General features: G+C 43.5%; 2 protein-coding genes across 3 annotated transcripts; both read right to left on the bottom strand.

Annotated features, from left to right (window-relative positions):
• Positions 1 to 5,252: 5,252 nt before the first annotated feature.
• Positions 5,253 to 6,570, bottom strand: LOC115540946 (interleukin-8). Of its 2 annotated transcripts, none has more exons than XM_030352622.1 (4): positions 6,367 to 6,570; positions 6,125 to 6,257; positions 5,887 to 5,973; positions 5,253 to 5,684 (listed from the first exon to the last, which is right to left on the bottom strand). In XM_030352622.1, exons 1-4 carry the CDS (start codon positions 6,437 to 6,439, stop codon positions 5,675 to 5,677), a joined length of 303 nt encoding a protein of 100 aa, XP_030208482.1. In that variant the 5' UTR covers positions 6,440 to 6,570; the 3' UTR covers positions 5,253 to 5,674. The 2 variants fall into 2 exon arrangements, with proteins under 2 accessions (XP_030208482.1, XP_030208481.1); XM_030352621.1 differs by having other exon boundaries at positions 5,253 to 5,687; positions 6,367 to 6,569.
• A 12,013-nt stretch (positions 6,571 to 18,583) lies between these two features.
• On the bottom strand, positions 18,584 to 21,139 carry LOC115540266 (growth-regulated alpha protein-like). The gene is made up of 4 exons (XM_030351411.1): positions 21,121 to 21,139; positions 21,022 to 21,075; positions 19,703 to 19,835; positions 18,584 to 19,554 (listed from the first exon to the last, which is right to left on the bottom strand). Exons 1-4 carry the CDS (start codon positions 21,137 to 21,139, stop codon positions 19,443 to 19,445), a joined length of 318 nt encoding a protein of 105 aa, XP_030207271.1. The 3' UTR covers positions 18,584 to 19,442.
• Positions 21,140 to 24,025: the final 2,886 nt, after the last annotated feature.

Raw genomic sequence — 24,025 nt, 5'->3', positions numbered from 1 at the left:
GGCTGGGATGCTGCTTGCTGCAAGGGGGGCAGCCTGTGGCTTTTGCCTCTAGAGCCCTGACTCAAACGGAGCAAAACTATGCTCAAATAGAGAAAGAGTGCTTGAGCATAGTCTTCGCATGCCAAAGATTCCACCAATACTTATATGGCAGAGAAACGCTCACTGCTGAAACAGACCACAAACCATTGATCACAATATTCAAGAAGCCACTCCTAAGTGCACCGAAACGTCTCCAGGGAATGCTGATGCAGCTGCAGTGTTACAACCTAGATGTTGTGTACAAGCCTGGGCCAGAAATGTACGTCAGTGACACTTTAAGTCGAGCTACTCTGCCGCACCAAGGGCCAGACACCCCACACGTGCGACATGCAGTGTTTGCCACCCAGACGGAGTACACACAGCTGGACCAAGCCCAGCACCTGAATGTCACTACTTTCAGATTCCGTCAAATAACACAACACACAGAAACAGATGATGTACTCCAAGAGCTGAAGACGGTGATTCTGGACGGGTGGCCTGACTTCAAGGAGGACACTCCACTGGCGGTGCGGGACTACTGGCCATTCCGGGATGAGCTGAATGTGCAAAATGGTGTGCTGTACAGGGGACAGTGCATTATTATCCCAAAGGCCCTGAGAGCAGAGCTACTGAAGCGGATACACTCTAGCCACATAGGTGGCGAGGCCTGTTATAGGCGGGCCAGGGATACCCTCTTCTGGCCGGGCATGAGAGCTGAAATCAAGGACTATGTAGCCAACTGCTCTGCATGCAATGAGTACGCAAGAAATCAGCAGAAGGAATCCATGATGTCGCATGAGATACCTACACGTCCATGGCAAACTGTGAGCATGGACATCTACTCCTATGCAGGCAAGGAATTTCTCATCCTTGTAGACCACTACTCAGATTACTGGGAAATCGACCAGCTGCCAGACCTATCAGCCAACACGCTTATCACACGCTGCAGAGCCCAGTTTGCGCGTTATGGGCAGCCTGACAAAGTGATCTCTGATAACGGTCCGCAGTTTGCGTGTGAACAATTCAGGAAGTTTGCAACAAGCTGGGGTTTTTCCCATGTCACGTCCTCCCCACGTCACCCAAAGTCAAACGGCAAGGCCGAAGCGGCTGTGAAAATTGTAAAATCACTTTGCAAGCGGGCAAAGTTAGATGGCACAGATGCATGGATGGCCATCCTCCACTGGCGCAACACGCCCACAGAGGGGTTGGACAGCAGCCCCGCCCAACGCTTAATGTCACGAAGGCTCAAGACCTCGCTGCCAGTTGCAGACAGCCTACTGCAGCCACACGTGGTGATCGGAGTGACAGAGAAGTTGCGGTGGAAACGGCGGGTGGTGAAATCAACCTACGACAGATCCGCCAGGGACCTCCCTGAGCTGAATGTGGGAGACCGGATCAGGATGAAACCGCTGCCAGGTGATCGCACAGGAAGATGGCCGGTGGGCCAATGTATCCAGAAAGTTGCTCCCCGCTCATTCGTAGTGGATGTCAACGGCACACTTTACAGGCGCAACCGTGTGGATCTTCGAGTGGCAGAGCGCTCAGCTGAAGTACGGCCGATGGGACGGCTGGAGCAGAACAGTCCTGAACAGGGACATATGACTGAGAAGTCAGCCTCAGCCGAGACCGGGCATGGGTCAAGCCAGGGCGGACCAGACGGGATGGAAGACGCACCCCCCACAAGCAGTCCGGCTCCTCACCCCCTGAGTACACCGGAGAAGCACAGCTGCACCCCGGGCCAGGAGGTCTTCACACGTTGTGGCCGCCTCTCACGCCCACCTCAGAGACTGAACTGGTGACTTTAGGAGAACTTAGGTTCAAAGCACACATACACTGACAAGTGCCATTAGAACATGGGTTTGATTAGGGTGTAGGCGGATCGCTGCCCTTTCCCAATATACACACACACACACACTTGAAGAAACCTCACGAGAGACTGTTGGTCTGTTAAAAGAAAAAAAAAAAGAAAAAAAAAAAAAAAGGGAATGATTGTGGAAAGAGTCCAATGCCATGCATGTTCGATTGTGAAACTATAACAGAGTTGTTGATATCAATGTTGTTACAGCCTGCAATGATTATTGAGTAGTGAAGAATTTGAAGTGTTAATCTAATCTAAGAACATTGATCTAAAGGAAGGAAGATGTTATGGATGTTGAGTGTGTTACGTTACGTTACGTTCTAGTGTTATGTTACGTTATGCTGAAGCCCATAAGGCAGTGCGCGTTTGATGTGTATTCATTCATTAAAAGCTTGAACTGAAACAGATCGGGCGGGTGACGTGACAAAAAATAATATTTTAATTAAATTCGGGCGGTTGGCGGTTTAACCAACGAAATTCAAAAATATATACACATTGTTAAATGTCGTTACCTACTTCCAAGCACATTTTGAAATAATCCAATTCTCATCAGGCAGTAAATTGGCCTCTCTGTCTCTATCACACACACACACACACACACACACACACACACACACACACACACACACACACACACACACACACACACACACACACACACACACACACACACACACACACACACACACACACACACACACACACACACACACTAACGGAAGCAAAAAAGTTTAAATTAAGTGACGATCCATCCCATGTCGCGTCTCCACAAACCTGCAAGTTATGAGACAGCTGTCAGTATTGGAAGAAGCTTTAACGTCTCGTAGATGAAACTGCCTGGGTTATTTTGTTTCGTATAAGTTATATTTTAAAACAGCCAGTCATTGTAGCCTACCACTCGTGGAATATGGAATTTCAAAGAGATGATGGAGTGATTTGACTCAGAAGTGACATCAGGCATTGGCAGCGCGAGATCGGGGCCTGCCCGTAATTCCGACGCACCATTGTTCCGACGTCTCAATGTTCCGAAATATTTCCCATTAGATCGACATGCCACTATTCCGACGGTTCAATGTTCCGAAAACGAAACCCATTGGTCCGAAGGTCCGTTAGTCCGACTTTTCAAAAAGGGCGCGCATTAGGCCGACGGTTCAATATGCCGAATAGGAAAAATAGTTTTATACCTCGCTCGCTCCCTCTCTCACTCTCACTCTGTGTGTGTGTGTGTGTGTGTGTGTGTGTGTGTGTGTGTGTGTGTGTGTGTGTGTGTGTGTGTGTGTGTGTGTGTGTGTGTGTGTGTGTGTTCGTGCCCGTGTTGAGAATTAGACCTCCGCTCTCTGTCCATGGTGCTGCAACACCGTGTCGAAATGAAGTGAAGCGTTGTCTTTTTGCCCTCCAAAATTCATCGTGAACGTGATATGTAGGCCTAGGTTGTATTTTGGAGACAGAGAGAGAGTGAGAGTGAGAGTGAGAGAGAGAGGGAGAGGGAGCGAGCGAGGTATAAAACTATTTTTCCTATTCGGCATATTGAACCGTCGGCCTAATGCGCCTCCAGTTCGAAAAGTCGGACTAACGGACCTTCGGACCAATGGGTTTCGTTTTCGGAACATTGAACCGTCGGAATAGTGGCATGTCGATCTAATGGGAAATATTTCGGAACATTGAGACGTCGGAACAATGAGGCGTCGGAATTACGGCATGGCACCGCGAGATGTGCAGAACAAGTTACACTTCTAGCTCAGTAACATCAACACCTAAGAAAGAAGGTAAGAAAAATAGTCGGAAAACTTTGATTTGCAAGGCAAGCAGGCAAGTGTTGGGCTTGTTACAGTAGCCTATATAGCCTTCAATGCGGTGAAATTTCGGAATTAATAGGCTCGAGTCGGCGTTTCCTTAAAAGGCTATCTTTCATTTTGCATAAAAAACAACACAGTAGGCTATATTACCATATTAAAATGGTGTACCAAATTGCGTTTTATTACAATGATAAAAAAAGTGTAGGCCTACTAGCCTATGGTAAGGTCAGGTTTGCCGATGTGCTTGGCTATTTTAAAGTTTCTCCCTGTGCATCGATCCGAGACAGACGTCACTTCACTGATAATATTCTGGGGATAGGCTACAACATAGCCAATAGGCTTTCATACTAGGGACTTTATCCTTTAAATATCTTTGCGGCATTGGATCAGTCTCCTTTCAAGAACAGGCAAGAACTTTCTAGCCTCGCGTCAGCAGCGCATATACCTAAAAACAACAGGCGGATGGCGGGACGGGTGCGGTTTTGAAAATTTGTCAAAAAAATTGTTGCGGATGGATGGCGGGCGGATCAAGCGTTTTGTGATGCGGTTGCGGATGAAATAATAGCCCATCCGCGCATCTCTAACACACACACACACACACACACACACACACACACACACACACACACACACACACACACACACACACACACACACACACACACACACACACACACACACACACGTGGCGCTCGCACAGTCGTGTCTCATTGGCGGGCCAAAGTCTCTGGGCGGGCCAGGCAGAGTAAGGGGAGGAGCCTACTGCTATGTGACGACATAAGAAACCATATTCCAAATCAGCGCTCTTGAGCCTCCATTTTTTTCAAAGGCAAGCAGAACACCTAGTGCTCGTTTTACACTGAACGCAAGTTTTATCCACTGGAGGACCATAGGCAGGCTAGGGAACCTCATATTTATGTTAGAAAACCTCATAAAGTGAGATTCTCATGCCATGGCACCTTTAAACTTAATTTAGTTCAACTGCATCATTAAAGTATTAGTCGATTTCAACAAGGAACATGGCCAAATCTTGACAGGATCATAATTACTACTAATATAAGATAACATCTTGTTGGAGTCTGTGTGGATGATGGCTGGTTTAACCAGCATCAACTGGGCCAAGTCACACTAATTGGACTCTGGAGCTGGGAAAGGCTGCACACCTGTTTTGTTTTGCATTGAGAACTCAATGTGCACTGGTTAAACCAGCAATCCCCACACTTAGGGAGAGATCTTCTACATGGCAGCATGGAGCACCAGGCCATTTATCATTATCTGCAAACCGGCTTCAACATCTCAACCCTTTGTCATTTGACTGACGGAGAACAATAAAAGTCACTCTCATGGTCTCTTATCCTGTTCACGCCTCTCCTAATTGACCAATATAGCAAGCAGTGTATATTTGCTTTTATTCCGAAAAATATTTACACTGTTTAAAATGTAGTGGTCTGTATAAGACCAGACTGAACATACAGAGAAGGACAATAAAATCACTGTCTTATAACGATAGAACAGATCAATAAAAACATATGTAAGGCCAACTGCATGACTTTATTCATGAATAAAAAAAAGCATGCAAGGAATTTTCATTGTTATATTTTATTTTAAATAGATACATATTTCTTCAAAAGCATGTACGTTTAATAATAATAAATTGATAAATAAAACAAATAAATAGGTCTTACATACTCAAGAATTTTCAAAACATTTTCCAAGTTGTACAATTGAGAAAAGAAGGGAAAACTCCTTCAGAGGTAGATAAAACAATTCTCTTGTAAAGAAATATGCTAATAATGAAACACAAAATCTTCATGTATCATGCAACAATTATAATAGGTATAGCTTAATAGTGCCCGGCACTATTTCACCATGAACATAACATAAATAGTCTGACAACCACACAAGCAACTCAGTGACCTTGCCTCCTCATGGTAATACTACTTCTGATAGTGTTTGTCCACGAACAGCCTAGCATTAAACAAAGCATTGAAATCTGGAGATTTCAACGGCTTCTGCTGTGGAGAGAGGTGGAAAATAAATAATTAGTTTGAGCATTCGAAGAAGCTTTAAACATATCCTCCATGTTAAAAGGGTCAAGTTGCACAATCCAGGAACTACAAGCAAAGCGTCACTTGTGCTGATAATTCAAGCTTAGTTCTGGACCTATGAAACAGAGAGTCTGGTTGCCTTTAGGAGAGAGGGATCTGGGCTTACCTTGACATCATCCTCGCAATAACATTCTTGACCCATGGAGCTTCAGCATCCAGACAGACCTCTTGGCCCGTCCTTTTCAGAGTGGCACTGCAACACCAAACAAGAAGCAGACAATGAGTTAGAACAATCACTTCTCATATTCCAACAAGGTCCAAGGAAAGATCTCCATACCATTTGAGAGTTTAACATCACTGTAGAGAGAGGTATTGTGAACAAAATATTTCTGAGGAGGACTCACATGATCTCAGTTTCTTCACAGTGTGAATTGGCCGGAATGATCTCCACCATCCCGATGTGACGACCAATCTGACGGCTCTCTGTCTGGATGCAGCGGCAGCGCAGTTCCATCCCCAACCCCCTCAGACTTCTTCCTGTTAGGAGATAAAATTTCGGGTAGAGTTAGATCACCTCAAGACACGTGTCTATTGCATACCCTCTTGCTCTTAACAATCACATGAATACAGAAGCATAAGGACCTACCTTCAGTAATGGTCAGCAAGACCAGGAGAACCAGTAGGGAGCCGATGGGGATTTTGCCACTTGTCATCTTCATTTTTAGAAAACAATCAAACTTTTTACAACAGATGTTTTCTGTTCTTCTAATGTTTGACAGGTTCTTCGCTACTTTTCTTCTCTCTGCTTAGACAACTCTTGTCACTTACACTGCTGAATAACTCTGGCACTGAGGAAGAGAGTTCCGCCTTTTAAAGCTGTCAGATGACTCACAGCGAGCTCTTAAGGAAGCATGGCGCAATCCAGGAATGTCATGAAAGGGAATTTACAGACATCATGTTTGTAAAGACAGCTCATGTGCCGGCTTCTGCATCAAGAACAGCCTCAGGTTTTTTCCACACAGGATGTACAATTATCGTGACAAGTCATTTTCACCATACTTGTGACCAGTACTTCTACAATATAAACTATTAAGCAGTGAAGAAAATAAATGTTTTTAAACTTGATTTAGTTCAACAGCCTCATTGAAGTCTGTTACCACAAGGGACGTGGCAGGATCTTTCCTCTATGAGAGGTTGGAAACCATAATGAAGACTGATATCTTTTTCAACTATTTATGATAAGGTTATCTTTTTATTATGAATCAGTATGAGGGGTAGAAGTATATTCATTCACAACTACGATTAATGCTTATCTAACATAAGGTCAAATGTACTTTATCAAATCCTGAATCTTTTTTAGGAACTACCACTGTTATTACTACCCCTACCAATACTCATAACAATAACATTAATAGCAAAAGCTTTATTCTTTTGTTGATGTTGTTTTTAATAATATTAGTGGTTTTAATAAATAAATTTAACCGCAAGCGGTGATTAAATGGGTCCGAGCAAAATTAAAAGTCAAGAACACACTAATGGAAGATATATAAATATGATATATAATTATGAAGGAAAGATGTTCCACTCAATGCAGTACTGTGCCTTGGCTTTCAGGTGTGCTGCAGAGCAATAGCCGAATGTCATGTTCAGCTTGTTCATAATGCTCTGATCGGAATTCAAACTCTCAATCAAAGGCTCACCTGTAAGGCATTATCCCATTGAGCCACTTATAAACCTGAACTGCAGCCTCATTCACATGGTCACAATGTCTATTGATAAGCACACAACATCCAGAAAACTCAAAGCACACATTTCTCAAATGAATTAAGGGCTTTCTTAAAAGCGTATACCTTAAAATCTTTGAAACTGTGGGGAAATTAAATATTTGTAGTCAACAACGCTAATGGCAGAAATATAAATATGACTTTAGGGTTAATTAGGAAAGAAAAATGGTTAAGGCAGAGGTTCCCCTTAATGCCATACTGTGTCTTGGCAGTCAGATTCTTGGAAACTAATGAGCCGGAATTTTGATTGCCTGATGAATTTCAGGTGCTGTTCAATGTTGTTTCTGAAATGAGCGGCCATGACAGAATTTCATGTTCAGCTTGTTCATAATGCTGTAATCAGGATTCAAACTCAACCTAGGATCACCTGTACAAGGCATTATCCCATTGAGCCACTGACATTCCTGAACTGCATGAAGCCTCATTCACATGGTGAAAAGGTCTATTGATAAGCACCAGTGGTGTAGTCTATTTTATTGTAGTGGGTATACTGTGAGGATTCCCTCCCAGCCTCGTACAAACCCGTCCCACCGGTACGTGTATGTGTGTGGCACTTATGGGATGTCGCACCACACTCACCAACGCAGGGGTCTACAACCCGCTGACCTATAACGATTATCAACAATCATGGAAAGCTGAGTAGGTTTATCAGTTTTAATAACAGTATGAACAAATAGAAGACAAAAATGACAAGTTGTCCTTTGTATATCTATAGTAGCAATAGCACATGCTAAACAAGGACAAAATCTACGCAAAATAATTTAATGAACTGTTTACAACCATGGCTATGAGAAGGAGATGACAGGAGACTAATGTTTCACTCTTTTAAGTGCTCTAATTTGAGCTCTTACTGTTGTTATCTAACATACCATACAGTAATTGAATTGTGTAAAAGTGTGAAATTACTGCACCTTAAAAATGACCATGAATTAGCTATACTCTCATTTGCATAGTGATTAACATTATGAATTTCAATTGTGTAAACAAACTGTATGTTGGCTGTCATTTACCTAACTTGTTTTCCCTCCACTCTAACCAAGGATGCCTGTTTTTAAATTCCCTAGCCTGACACCCAGTCCGAAAGGCTGGCCAGGGGTTCTCATCTAAAAGTAACAAGGCGATATAAAGTGGGATTAAAACATTGTCTTCTGTTGACTACTTGTTATGTGGTTTACACATTAATATGGGAGGACTGGACACACACACACACACACACACACACACACACACACACACACACACACACACACACACACACACACACACACACACACACACACACACACACACACACACACACACACACACACGCACACACACGCGAGAAGGAGGGGCTCGGCCCGCCAACTAACGTGCAGAGATGCAGGGGCAGCTTCGCGCTTCGTAACAGAGACAGGGCAGAGCGCGAGCGCGCAGGGGGAATTTTATGAATGTGTGAATGTAGGAGATAACTTCCCCTGCTTAAAGTATGTCATTGCAGTTATACCCAACCGATACATTTGCGAAAAAATAAACACAGAAGTGAAAGATCTGTCACAAGACACACACTTTCAGAAGCACACATTTCACAAGAGAATTAAGGGCTTTCTTGTAAGAGTAGAGATCTGAAAATTTGCACTGTTAATGGTATCCACCTAATGATAGCTGTATTGTAGTTATATAATAACAAAATGGTCGTATGGCAAAATGGGTTGGGACTGTGGACGGTTGGCTTTTTTATGAAATTGTGGGAAAAGTAAACATTTTTAGAGCAGAAGACCAGGGTGAAAAAGATGCATCAGATTTTAGAGATTAATATGATGAAGGAATTTTGATTTCAATAAGGAGAAATAAGGCTAGTTCATATTTTTTTTTAAATTGCGCCACATTTGGGTGCAGTACCACATTTAGGTTTATGTGTAGTGGGGGGTATTGGTATCCAAATAATAGTAGCCGTATGTTTTTTTTATACAATAACAAAATGGTCACATAAGAATGATGGGCAAACTGCTCCAACATTATTGGCCAATATTTCTCAAATGGAACTAAATGAAACAAATTCTGTGTGATGATTTTTGTGAGGCTTGGTCTAAAGATTTCATGTGGCAATTTTGGAAAATGTCTGATTATTTTTGTAGCCTGTGAATCTTTTTATCATGTTTGGCTTTAATATGAAATTGTGGGAAAAGTTAAGATTTTTAGGGCATAAGACCAGTGGTGTAGTCTACGTGATACGCAGGTATACGCCGTATACCCACTGGGAACGCACCAGGATTTGCGTATACCCACTTAAAAATGTGCACGGATACGTATCAATCGTCTTGTGACAGATCTTTCACTTCTGTGTTTATTTTTCGGAAATATCGGTTGGGTATAACTGCAATAAAATACTTTAAGCAGGGGAAGTAATCTCCTACATTCACCATTCATAAAATTCCCGCTGCGCGCTCGCGCTCTGCCCTGTCTCTGTTATGAAGCGCGAAGCTGCCCCTGCATCTCTGCACGTTAGTTGGCGGGCCGAGCCTCTCCTTCTCGCGTGTGTGTGCGTGCGTGGGCGTGCGTGTGTGTGTGTGTGTGTCCAGTCCTCCCATATTAATGTGTAAACCACATAATAAGTAGTCAACAGAAGACAATGTTTTAATCCCACTTTATATCTCCTTGTTACTTTTAGATGAGAACCCCTGGCCAGCCTTTCAGACTGGGTGTCAGGCTAGGGAATTTTAAAACAGGCATCCTTGGTTAGAGTGGAGGGAAAAAAAGTTGTAGGTAAATGTCAGCCAACATACAGGTATAAACAATTGAAATTCATAATGTTAATCACTATGCAAATGAGAGTATAGCTAATTCATGGTCATTTTTAAGGTGCAGTAATTTCACACTTTTACACAATTCAATTACTGTATGGTATGTTAGATAACAACAGTAAGAGCTCAAATTAGAGCAATTGAAAGAGTGAAACATTAGTCTCCTGTCATCTCCTTCTCATGCACTGGTTAGCCATGGATGTTAACAGTTCACTAAATTATATTGAGTAGATTTTGTCCTTGTTTAGCATGTGCTATTGCTACTATAGATATACAAAGGACAACTTGTCATTTTTGTGTTCTATTTGTTCATACTGTTATTAAAACTGATAAACCTACTCAGCTTTCCATGATTGTTGATCATCATTATACTCTTAAATCAGCGGGTTGTAGACCCTTGCGTTGGTGAGTGTGGTGCGACACCCCATAAGCGCCACACACGTACACGTACCGGTCGGACGGGTTTGTACGAGGCTGGGTGGGAATCATCACAGTATACCCACTACAATAAAATAGACTACACCGCTGCATAAGACCAAGGGTTTTTATAGATGCATCTGATTCTAGAGATTAATATTCTGAAAGAATTTTGAGCCAGGTCGATCTGGTGAGAAGAAATAAGCCTAATTCATGATTTTTTACAATAGCGCCACCTTTGGGTGCAGTACCACAACGTTTGGGTTCATGGGTAGTGGGGGTTATTGGTAACCTAACCTGAAAATGACAAGAGTTTTCGACTTACGGTATAGGCTTCAGTATGACTTATACAGAATTTGAGGGAAAAAAAACGTTAGAGAAACAATAGGGGACCAAGCAGCTCCGCTGCTCGGACCCCTAATAACTAAATACGCAGATGAATGTATGAATGAATTGATACAATTTTGATTTGTATTCATTTAACAGATCTATTTTACAATGAATTGAAGAACATGAAAATAAACAATAAATGTTACATTTGATTTTCAGACCTTAATATTTTTTGTTTCTTAAAGAGCCCATGCCATTAAAATCACATTTTTCCTGTTGTTTGTTAAATAACATAGGTCTGAATAAGTTTGTGAGCTGTGGTAAGTTTGAAATCTATGCAGTGTGTCTGCTGAATGCAATAGGCAATGAAAGGAAAAAGGCAGAAGAAATGAGCCAATCTGGATAAGGTGACACTGTGACGTAGCGTTGTCAAACTATTATTCATGGCCCTGCCCACTTGGTTGGTTCGTAACCACCCACAAGAATTCTGAAGGAGTCGTGATTGAGCTAGTGCTAAATGCTAATACGTGTATGGTAGTTGCTTAGTTCGTAGTAACAGACTAGTTACAGAATTTTGAATGCAATGGCAGAACAACATCGAAGTACATGAACTGCGACATGCTGCCTGCCGCCGGTTGCCGCGGCGCGAGGCACCACCGCCGCGAAGCACCACCGCCCGGCAGCGGGCAGCCGGGCGGTGGTGCCTTGCGCCGGCAGCAGGCAGCAGGCAGCGCGCGGTTCTGTCTACTACAGATTGATTTGGAAGTGGAAGAACCAGAGACGTCGGAGAACCCGACGAAGTCCTTTGTGATTCATTATATCGTCTGGACGTGCACACAGCTTTTGGCCGTGATAATATGTATTATTTGATATAGATATCTATGTATCATATGATATTATTTAGATATAGAGCTCCAGGACTGTAACGCAAGTGTTGTACACTTCCTTGTTATTTGGATAACCGTTCTGCTGTTGGTGTGATGGCGCATAACACGTCGGACTCTCGACTCTCGTCTCTCTCCCACTACGAGACTCGTAGTGGGGGTTATCTCAGCCATGGTTGAGAATGAATTGGGGGAAAGGAACATTGGCTTTGACTCCCTGAAGTATGCATGAACCACAACATGGAGGAGAAAGGGATTGTTGACCGCGGTCGTCTCCCGCCGGAGCCTCGCTGCCGATGGACCACCGCTTCAGGAGGCGGTGATTAGCGCTGACCGCTGCCGAGGCGGCGGGAAGCAGGGCTCAAGCGGGATACATTCGCGGCCAACAATCCCCTTCTCCTCCATGTCGTGGTTCATGTACTTCAGGGAGTCAAAGCCAAAGTTCCTTTCCCCCAATTCATTCTCAACCATGGCTGAGATAACCCCCACTACGAGTCTCGTTGTAGAAATACCAGAGACGAGAGTCCGACGTGTTGTTTAGATCCTAATAACAACTCCAGCAGCGTTACAGTCCTGGGGCTCTACATCTAAATAATATCATATAATACATAGATATCTATATCAAATAATACATATTATCACGGCCAAAACCTGTGTGCAGACGATATAATGAATCGCAAAGGACTTCGTCGGGTTCTCCGACGTCTCTGGTTCTTCCACTTCCACATCAATCTGAAGAAGACGCGGTCGTTTGATCGTCTGGAGGCTCACACAGCTTTTGGCCGTGATAATATATATTATGATATAGATATCTATGTATAAAATGGGTTTCTAAGAGCCATTGCGATACATCCACCGTAAACAGAGCGCATGGTACCGTGGCTACAAGCTGCTCAGGGCCAGGTGATAATATATATTATAGATTATATGATATAGATATGTATAATATGGGTTTATAAGAGCCATTGCGATACATCCACCGTAAACAGAGCGCATGCAGGGCCAGGTGATAATATACCTCATATATTATATTATATTATATAGATATCTATGTATAATATGGGTTTCTACGAGCCATTGCGATACATCCACCGTCAACAGAGCGGCGAGCGCATGGTACTGTGGCTACAAGCTGCTCAGGGCCACACCCCCACCCCCCTCCTTGACCTGCCTTGACACGCCCACCGTAACCAGAGCGCATTGTACTGTGGCTACAAGCTGCTCAGGGCCACACCCCCACCCCCCTCCTTGACCTGCCTTGACACCCCCACCGAAACAGCGCGTTTGGGGGAAGCTCAATGTGCGACTGGTTTGGAGTGGCTGTAACTCTGCACCACGGCTGAATTTCGGGGACGTCTTTGAATACTGTGTTTGTAGCCAACTAATACCTATATTAAAGCATCCATAAATAGCATGGCATGGGATCTTTAAAGATTGATTAGCATATTTAAATAAGAATGTAGGATTATGACATTAAGTCAGATGTGAAAAATGTCTGGTCACCATCAAATGAAATAATCACCTATATTAAATGTATACTGACCAGAAGGATTGCATAGCTCACAATGGGAATTTTCAAAAAAACATGGCTGCTTGAAGCGAGGGATATTTTACAGCTATCTACACAACTTTTTATATGTTTATAATGACTCGGTTTGATCTGAAATGTGCTACACGAACGATGCATAGTATTGTAGGTCTTAACTGAAGCTTTCAAACGGTAGTTTTATATACGCGCTACAATTAGCGCGTATACCACCACTCCATTGGCTTATATGGTAGCTTGCCAGCTAGATGCTACACACACCCTCAACTCTTCAATGATGGTGGCAGCATCTCAGAAGTCCCACAAATGTAAGTATTTTTCGCTTATAATTAATTTAAAAGTGACGACAGTCTTGTTTCGTGCTCTATACAGTCGTATACATATATATTTGCAACCATGTTCTTCTTTGAAACTTTGTTAAATCGCTAGTTTCATAGCTCATACAGTCACGCATTTCTCGGACTAGCCTGACTCCATGCATGTGTACAGATAACTTTATTATCCACGAATTACGTTTGATATCTGTGAATGACAGCACTTGCTTTGGAGACATCGATCCGTGCTTTACATGTAGGCCTACCGTCCACAAAACAATTACGACAGTCTAGTTTTGTGCTCTATACAGTCGTATATATATTTGCAACCATAATTGAAACTTTTTTTAAATCGCTAGTTTCATAGCTCATACAGTCACGCATGTCTACAGATAACTTATCCGCGAATTCCGTTTGATATCTGTGAATGACAGCACTTGTTTTAAGACATCCGCCTGTGCTTTACATGTACCATCCTGTATTATCCAGGGACGCCAGAGCAAACCCGACATCTGATAGAATTTCGAACAGAAAATGATCACAAATTTGTGAGATCGAAATTCTTGGCTAAGCACCTATGGGAGTGAGTTATGCGATCAATGTTGTAGCCATTAATTATTCTATTATTAGGCCTATTATTGTAATCAGTTGTAATTAATTCCTGTCCATGCGTACATTGTTGTTGGTTATGATACAGGACACTGGTGAAAGAGATGGGGCTGGTGGGGATGATTTCAGGACAGCAGGCTGCCAAGAAGTGGGAGAACCTTAAGCAGAGATATAGGGTATGTGATGTTGTGGTAAAGAAAAAACTCTACATCTTCACAATTCAAGGCAATGAGTTACCAGAGCAGGGGATTCCCTCTCTGCCTTCAAGAAGCTCTCTTCCGAGTGCACCTCCCTTCTTGTCTTCTTCTATTGCTTGCACTAGTTCGGCACGTTGTTTTCTTATGTCAAATTGTATTTATTGTCACACTAGAGGTCTACTGTATATTGCTTGTAGCCTGACATTTCTAGTAGGTCACTTTGGACAAAAATGTTTGCTAAATAATTTGTCAATGCATACGTTAGTTGTATGAATTATTTAGTTTATGTTGTATATGTTGTGTGTCCTTCAAGGAGCTACGAACACCCAAAACCGGGTCGGGGACTGACAGGGGGGAGGTGACTGCTGCCAACGGGCAGTTCTTTGAGGATATGCATGAGGTGATGGGTGACAGGCCTGCAATGGACCCTCCTGTGGTGGTGGCCTCCTTTTCAGAGGATCCCACGCAACTCCTCATGGTATGTAATGAGTACATTGAGTGGTCTGGATTTTCTGAATAGCAGAATGTGAACATGCTCTTATTGCAATGTGCAGTCTCTCTCTCTCTCTCTCTCTCTCTCTCTCTCTCTCTCTCTCTCTCCCTTTCATTTATATAAATATATACATAAAGTACCGGCCATACAGCCATTCACCCTCACACACCCTCCTCCTGTGACTGTACTCACCCCCTCCACCCTGGCCTGGACGGCTATGAACCTTCTCCCAGCCATTGAACACTACTGTTTCCATATGTTTACTGTTCCGTAGTATTCACTGTACTTACCTCATTCTGTTTTATCACTTTTACCATCACTTCTCATTCACCTGTACTTAACATTCTGCAATATTTGCACTACCTTGCTGCTGTTTACTTATATCTTATTTCATTCAGTCTGTATATATCCTGTTATTTATACCACTACCCTTCCAGCTCATGTTTTACAGTCCCACAACTGGTAACTAACTATACTGTTCCTAATGCACATATTTTTTTCATACTGTACATATCCTGTTATTTATCACTTCAATTCTGATTGGTGTGGTTTATGTGGCATTTCATAACTCATATACAGAAAACACATTCAGATAACAAGAGCACGCTTCAATTTCACCTCCACTCAGGTGTTAAATACCCTAGACCAGGGCCATCAGACATGGTTCCTGCCTTTTGTGTGTCTAAGAGCCAGGGCTATCAGACCTTGATGGTTGGCCTTTGTCTAAAGCCATGACAAGATGGTTGAAACCAACCTTATTTACATCTATATGGCCATATGCCTTTGGTCAAGTACACACAAACATTTGACATGACCATAAACATTTAATCAAGATTGATTTTGTTCCGTTAGGAAATGGTTGAGCCTCCATTGGCACCCAGCACCTCTGCAGCCAGCCTCTCTGCAGCCAGCACCTCTGCAGCCAGCACCTCTGCACCCAGCCCCCCTGCAGCCATCACCTCTGCAGCCAGCCCCCCTGCAGCGACAGGCTCCCCATCTCCCTCACCCAGAAAAAACAACAACAACAATCCAGTACTGGAATTCCTAGTAGAGGAATCAGCAAAAGAGGAGAGGCGAAACGAAGAGGAGAAAAGACGGCACACAGAAAGTCAGGAGAAAACAGACCGTCTCTTGAGTCTTTTCGAAAAAATGGTTGACAAAATGTAGGGGTTATTTTGGTTTTGTTTGTTCATTTCTTCATTTTTTGCAGTTCAGTCGTTATTGTTGTACATATATTTTTTTGTGTTACGTTTGTTAATTTTATTTAAAAAAAAAATTGTTTACAAAGTGTTTCTGAACATTAATGCCATTCAAAACAGATGACTGGTGACAAACAGATACACAAAACACTATGCACTGTGTATGAAATGATTTATTGCAATCAGACTTATACAGATAACATCTACACTCATGTAAAAAACAACCACCACCACCACCAACGTGAACACAAAAGAAATGTAAAATATATACATATATACATATGACAATTGTCATCATCATGGGGCTTGTGCATTGCCTGAAACTTGGGCAGCCAGTCTGTTTCTGACATCATTCCCAGAGGTTTCGTTGTATGCCATGGGTTCACGGGGAGGTTGGGGGTCATGCCGATCTCCTAAAATGTCCTCATCTGGAACCAGAGTGTCACCATTGTCCATACACACATTGTGCAAAAAGGCACATGAAGCGATGACCTGTGGTGCAAATGTGGGCTTCACCTCTAAAGCCCTGAAAAGTGTCGACCTCCACCTGGTCTTCATCATTCCAAACGCCCTCTCAATTATGCTGCGCCCCTTTGCCTGGTGGTAATTGAACCTCTGCTGTAGTTGTCCTTGCACTGGCTCCTTGAATGGAGTGATGAGGCAAATTGGAGTTTCCAGACAAGGATACCCATCACCCAGAAGGATGTAGCCCGCTGGGGGATACCGTCTAACACGTGTATCGTGGACAGATCCCGGGTACCCCACATAAATGTCCAGAAACCTCCCATTAGAGTCACATATTGCCTGCATGTTTACTGAGTAAAAACCTTTGTAATTCAAATAGTCCAATCTGTGACGCTGTGGAGGTTTGATTCGTATGTGGCTGCCGTCGATAGCTCCAACCACATTGTGGAATGCAGGGGTTCCCGAAATGTTAGCAAATCCCTGACCAACTGCGGGCAGGTTCGCTGTTGGAGGAAAGCTGATTGCTCTGCCCAGATTGTCCCATATGTTCTGGGCCACTCTGTGGATGATGCGGTGAACTGTAGGCTTTGGCACGTTGAAGACACGGGACACCACCCGGTAAGAGAGTCCATGTGCTAGCCAATAGGTGTAGATGAGGACTTCCAAATCATTACCCCAGCCATGGTCCTGCTCCCTGTGCAAAAGCCTCTGTAAACTGCGCATTGCTGTTCTGCTGAGGCGGAAATCCTGCCTCAGCTCCGACTCCACATCCAACCAAATGCGCAGTACAGGCATGTTTAGGTTTAAGGCACAGTATCCGGCCGGAGCACCAGTCTGGAAAAGAAAAACATTACACACCATTAGTGGACTGAGTTGGGACAAAAATGCTGATGGAGATAATTGTCATCACTGTCAATAACTTAAGAATATATTAATCAAGTGCCTTGTATTAATACATTACTTTGTATGAATCAAGTAAGCAGGAATATGGCTTTTCACAGTTTCTGTGTGTGTAACTTCGATTATTAGGTGCTATTTTGTCTGCATACGTGCAAGAGCATGTTTAGACAAGAGGTGACGGGAAGGGTCGAATTGTGCTTCTCTCGAGCTTGTTGTTTTTGTTTATCTCCTAAATATACTACATGCAACTACGGAGTCCCGAAGTGAATTTTCAACGATCAAATGCCCCCATCAAACTACTTTAAACTGTTTACGTCTTCCCACAACAAAGCACATAGTGGCTACAGTTATGTCTCCCCTCCCCCTGCACAAAGGGGCAGCCAGTGACGGGGCAGCCAGCTGGCGACGATGAATGATGACGTACCCGAAACCAAGTGACGTACCCGAAACCGAGTGGCGTCTCATTTCATAGGGGAAAGATCTCAGCCCTTGGCCCTTACACTTGCAAGTGCTAGGGTTAAGACAAAGACAAAGACAAAGCAAAAGGGGCAAGGGGAAGAATCGAGATTCGGCCTTAGTTTCCCTGGTGACGCCTGAGGGTTTGACTAATACCTGGAACAATCATTACCGTCCCGTAAGATTCTTATGCAATGGAAACGTTGTTCACTCCTCCAGTAATTAGGACGGGAGGTACTTGGCAACTGGAGGTATTTTAGTCTGCTCAGCTATGAGCCAGACAGCTAACGTTATTGTTATAATTCAAAATTCGTCCCAGCCTTTATACCACAGATACTCTAGGGTCTATAGCATTTTACCGCCTTGTCTGAATACAGTTTAATTCATTTTTCACAATTTACCAGCTCTCGTTTTGAAGGCCGAATCACCGCGCCAATCAATGGGAATCGCGACGGTCTATAGGCCTACTATCAAAATGAAGTGTATATATTTATAATTTGAAATTCGTCCCAGCCTTTATACCAGTTACCATTGGGTCTATAGCATGTAACCGCGTTTTCTGATTAGCCTACAGTTTAATGCGTATTTCACAATTTACCAGCTCTCGTTTTGAAAGTTGAACAGACTATTTAACTGGAGCTAATTATGTGTCCGTATATCAGGGGTTAATGCACACCCTGCAGCCAATCAGAATCGAGTATTCCCCCAGACCATGGTATAATGGTTAATAAACATGGCAAACACAATATTTGTTGTGTTTCATGTAATTTTTTATTTTCAATAGATGCATATTTGTTCAAAAGCCTGTAAGTATAATAATTATAAATACATAAATGAGATGAATAAATAGGTCATATGATTCCAAGTTGTACAATTGAGAAACTAAGGGAAAACCCCTCCAGAGGTAGATAAAACAAATCTTGCATAAAAACTATGCTAATAATGAAAAAAAACATCTTCATGTTTGATGCAACAATCTGTTATAAGAGGTATAGCTTAATAGTGCCCGGCACTATTTTATCTTCAACCTAACATTAAATAGAGTCTGACAACCACACCAGGAACTCGATGACCTTGTCTCCTCATGATAATACTACTTCTTATGGTGCTCGTCCATAAACAGCCCAGCATTGAAAAATTCTCTCTGGAGATTTTCAACGCCTTCTGCTGTAGAGAGAGTTGAAACACAAATAATTAGTTTGAGCATTAAAAGAAGCTTTAAACATATTATCCGCTATGTTCAAAGGGTCAAGTGAGACGATCCAGGCTTAAGAAGCAAAGCTTTACTTTGTGCTGATAATTCAGGCGTAGGTCTGGACCTATGAATCTGAGAGTCTGGTTGCCTTTAGGAGAGAGGGATCTGGGCTTGCCTTGACATCATCCTCTCAATAACTTTCTTGACCCATGGAGCCTCAGCATCTAGACAGACCACTTGGCCCGTCTTTTTCAGAGTGGCACTGCAACACCAAACATGACGGAGACATCAAGAAAGAACATACACTTCCATATCCCGCCAAGGTCCAAGGAAAGATCTCAATAACATATAAGAGGTTAACATCACTGTTAGTAGGTAATGTAAACAGATTATTTCTGAGGAGGACTCACATGATCTCAGATTCTTCACAGTGAGAATTGGCCGGAATGATCTCCACCTTCTCGATGTGACGACCAATCCGACGGCTCTCTGTCTGGATGCAGCGACAGCGCAGTTCCATCCCCAACTCCCTCAGACTTATTCCTGTTAGGAGACAAAAGGTAGAGTAGACTCAGAACACCTCAACACGCGTGTCTATTGCTTACCCTCTTACTGTTAACATCACATGAATATAGAAGCATTACAGTTTTTCTCCGTCTCTTTGGTACATTTTTTCAGATCAGAATTGAAATTCTCAAAACTACCTGTTCAATCTTTTCAAGCAGTTTTGCATTTCTTTGAACAAGTTGCAAATGCTTTGGTACAATCATGCAAATGATTATGTAGAATTCTCTGCTCTTTCCTAGATTATCAATTGCTTATGTCATGTTGATCAAAATGTATTGTAATGGGTCTCTATTGAATAGTCTCACCCCCACAACATTTAGGCATTAGTTCATTGCATAAGTCTTGACATGCAAAATGGTTGAACAAGTTGTCATAATATGTCAAGCATATTTCTATACATTTCCATTAGACTTTTTTTCTAAATCTGTCCTGAATTGGTAAATTGCTACCAGGTGAATCTTGACTTTCTCTAAAGAAGGGAAATGTGTGAAGTGTTAGATCAACCAACGATCAACCAGTTTACTGGAATAGCTCAAAGGTGCATCTCCTGAATCATGAACTGGCAAGTATAGATATAGCTGGAGCACAACACAATGTTACATTGTCTGAGAATTTGTGGCCCAACAGACAGGAACGCCAGGAGGTGTAGGATGACTGCACTGTAATTCCTACAGCAATGCATGTACAGTTTACCCTAAGGAGATTTTCCTATGTCACATTTCTAGCAATGACATGGTCTGTCAACAAATTACAGTACAAACAGTCAAAGCGTAAATGTGAATCTTGTCCAGTCTCTTGCAATCAATCTCCCACATACACTAAGGTGTAACTTACAATTTACAATAATTGTCTTCAAAACTTTAGCCATGGTTTACATCATAACATCCCTCCAGAGTACACAGTTATATTGACAATATGACTAAGCAATTTGACTGTCTTATCCGTACGCAATGACACAAGGACTTGTCATTTTGATGGCACTGACATGTTCATTGACTACCTATTTACTTTTGAGAAACAAACTAAGGATTTTTTTTGCATGAAATCCATGGTGTTTTGCTATTTGTACGAATTGTTTTGAGAAATGCACTAACTGTTTTGCAAATTTCAAATCTGATCTGAGAAATGTACCAAAGCGACTGAGAAAAACTGTAAGACCTACTTTCAGTCAGGGTAAGCAGGGCCAGGGGGACCAGTAGGTATGGGGGAGGACCAACTGTCAAATGAGTCACGGCAAATTCTCAAGAATGCTTTGCGCAACTTGTGAATGCATGAACCATGGGAAATTACAGCCACATTCACGTGCTGTTTCAAAGGCAACTGCAGCCAAATAAGCTTCTGGTTATATTGAGAAAGGACGGGAATTCTTTCAGAGGTAATATAATGACTAGTCTATTTTCAAAGTGCATGATCTCTCCTCAATCATAGGTTAGAAAGAGGTTGATTTAGACTGAATTGTTTAAGTTGTAATACATAAGACCTGAATTTGAAAAACAGAGAGTCAACAAGCAGACGGACTGAGACAAACTGAACACATTTTGCAACTATAGATGGAAAGCTGATATGCTGCATGGGCTCCAGACTTCATACAAACAAACAGAGTACAGGAAACACAAGCTTAAAAGACACTTTTGAAGATACAAAACATCTGGCAGGAAACCGGCAAGTAAATAGTTGCATCATACATATTTTTTTTCTTGGTGGATAAATGGGAATGAATAACTATTATTGATTAGATTAGTGCTTTTTTTTTTTGTAATTACTACTAGGATTACTGCTTTATTACAATACAACTATAAATAGTACTCAAATTACTATATTAGAAATTAGAAATAACAATAACATTAAAAGCTTTATTCTTTTTGCTTTTGTTATATATTAGTTGTTGTGGTGTCAGCAGTCTGCTGTGTTTTCCTCCTCCTGGTCTGCCACTCCTCCTGTCTGTCTCACCTCACACCTGGCCCTCATCTACAATCATGCTCACCTGGTCTTCATCCCCAATCAACCCCCTTCATAAACCCTTGGATTCCCTGCTGTCGGCGCCAGATCGTACTACGCACTACCGTGGTAACTATACGTGCCTGGCTCTTGTGTAATTCGCTACCTCGCTCTCTTAAGTCTCTTGTTGTTTTTGGACCACACCTAACTTTTGTTCCTCTGCCTGCAGTTACCCGGATCACTCACTCCAGCTCGCCCACCTCGCTCTTCCCCCGGCTCCCTCATCCACTACCTGCTTCCCACCTTGTTCAATAAGCCTCTTTTTATCCCTTCAACATCGTCTCTTTCTGCTCTTGGGTTCAGCATCGTCTACCATAACAGAACGATCTGGCCAAGATGGACCAAGCGGACCTTTACAGCGTCCACGGAGCTCTCACCGCCCAAGGTATTCGGATTGCCGAGTACAGCCAAGCCCTCCGGGAATCTATGGAAGCCTTAAAGAACCTCGCTACCCGAGTCACTCAGATGGGCGCACAATTGGACGCATTGGTTCCCCACACACCAGAACCCCCACTGCCTACGACTCCTCCGCCTGCCCCCACTATTCCGACACACCTGCCACGAGCCCATGAGCCTCTAATTCCTGCGCCTGAGCGCTACGCTGGAGACATGGGTTTTCAGCCAACAACCCCTCACCTACCCCACTGAAAAGGCCAAGATGGCTTACATTGTGGGGTCACTTAAGGGTAATGCCTTAGCATGGGCCTCGGCATTATGGGACAGTGATTCCCCAGTCAATGATAATTTTGATCTTTTTGTTGCGGAAATGAGGAAGGTTTTTGATCACCCTGTAGAAGGAGGGGACGCCGCCAAACGTCTTATTTCCTTATGTCAGGGCTCCCGCAGTGTAGCCGAGTTCTCCGTAGAATTCAGGACCTATGCAGCCAGGTCGGGCTGGAACGACAAAGCACTACGTGGGCTTTTTCTTTCCGGTCTCAGTGAGTCCATCAAGGACGAGCTCGCTACTAGGGAGGAGGCTGACACACTTGATGAACTGATCTCCTTTTCCATCCGGCTGGATAATCGCCTACGCGAGCGGCGTAGGGAGAGGACAGTGAGTTCCGTACCCCCGGCACTCTCTACTCCCTGTTCTCCAAACTTCCCATGCAGCCCATGCAGCTGGGGCGCACTCGTCTCACCCAAGCTGAGCGGCTCCATCGGATTAGGACCGGAGTGTGTTTGTACGATGCTCTACCCGGACATCTCGTCTCCACCTGTCCGTCACTGCCAAAAGACAAGGCCCAGCAGTGAGGCTCGGGGCCCTGCTGAGCCACACCTCTTCTGTCCCCGTTCCTCTCTGTTCACGCTCTCTGCTGGATGCCACTCTTCTGTCCCTCGGACGTCCCTTCCCGGTATCGGCCCTTGTGGACTCGGGAGCGGATGAAAACTTCATTGACGCCGGTTTCGCATCCCAGGTTGGCATCATTTTAGAACAATTACCCTCTCCCCTAAATGCTAACGCCTTAGATGGCCGCCACCTGGCCCTTATTACTCATCGTACTAAGCCCCTTGAATTAATTGTTTCCGGTAATCACCATGAAACACTTCAGTTTCATGTCATCCTGTCTCCCCTTAATCCCCTGTTCCTGGGTCACCCCTGGCTGAAGCGGCACAACCCCCATTTCGATAGGTCTTCTGGCAAGGTGGTGAGTTGGAGCACTTTCTGTCATTCCACCTGCCTTCAATCTGCCCTGTCTCCAGCAGAGGGAGATGTTTCCTCGCCCCAGGTACCCCCCAACCTCTCCTTGGTTCCCCCAACCTATCATGACCTAGGAGAGGTGTTTAGTAAGTGTTGTGCGCTCACTCTGCCTCCTCATCGCCCCTATGACTGCCCCATTGAACTCCTCCCCGGCGCACCTTTGCCCAGTAGTCACCTGTATAACTTGTCCCGTCCTGAGAGGGAGGCCATGGAGAAGTACATCAGAGAGTCTCTTTCGGCCGGCCTCATAAGACCATCCTTTTCTCCTGTTGGTGCAGGTTTCTTTTTTGTCTCCAAAAAGGACAAGTCTCTTCGTCCATGCATCGACTTCAGGGGACTCAACAACATCACAATCAAGAACAAGTATGCCCTACCCCTCATCAGTTCCGCATTCGAGCCACTGCAGGGCGCTACAGTCTTCTCAAAATTGGACCTACGCAATGCCTACCACCTGGTGCGTATCCGTGAA

Source organism: Gadus morhua, chromosome 3 (genome assembly GCF_902167405.1).
Source record: "Gadus morhua chromosome 3, gadMor3.0, whole genome shotgun sequence".
Lineage (NCBI taxonomy): Eukaryota > Metazoa > Chordata > Actinopteri > Gadiformes > Gadidae > Gadus > Gadus morhua.
This window is presented reverse-complemented; position numbering and strand designations above follow the sequence as displayed.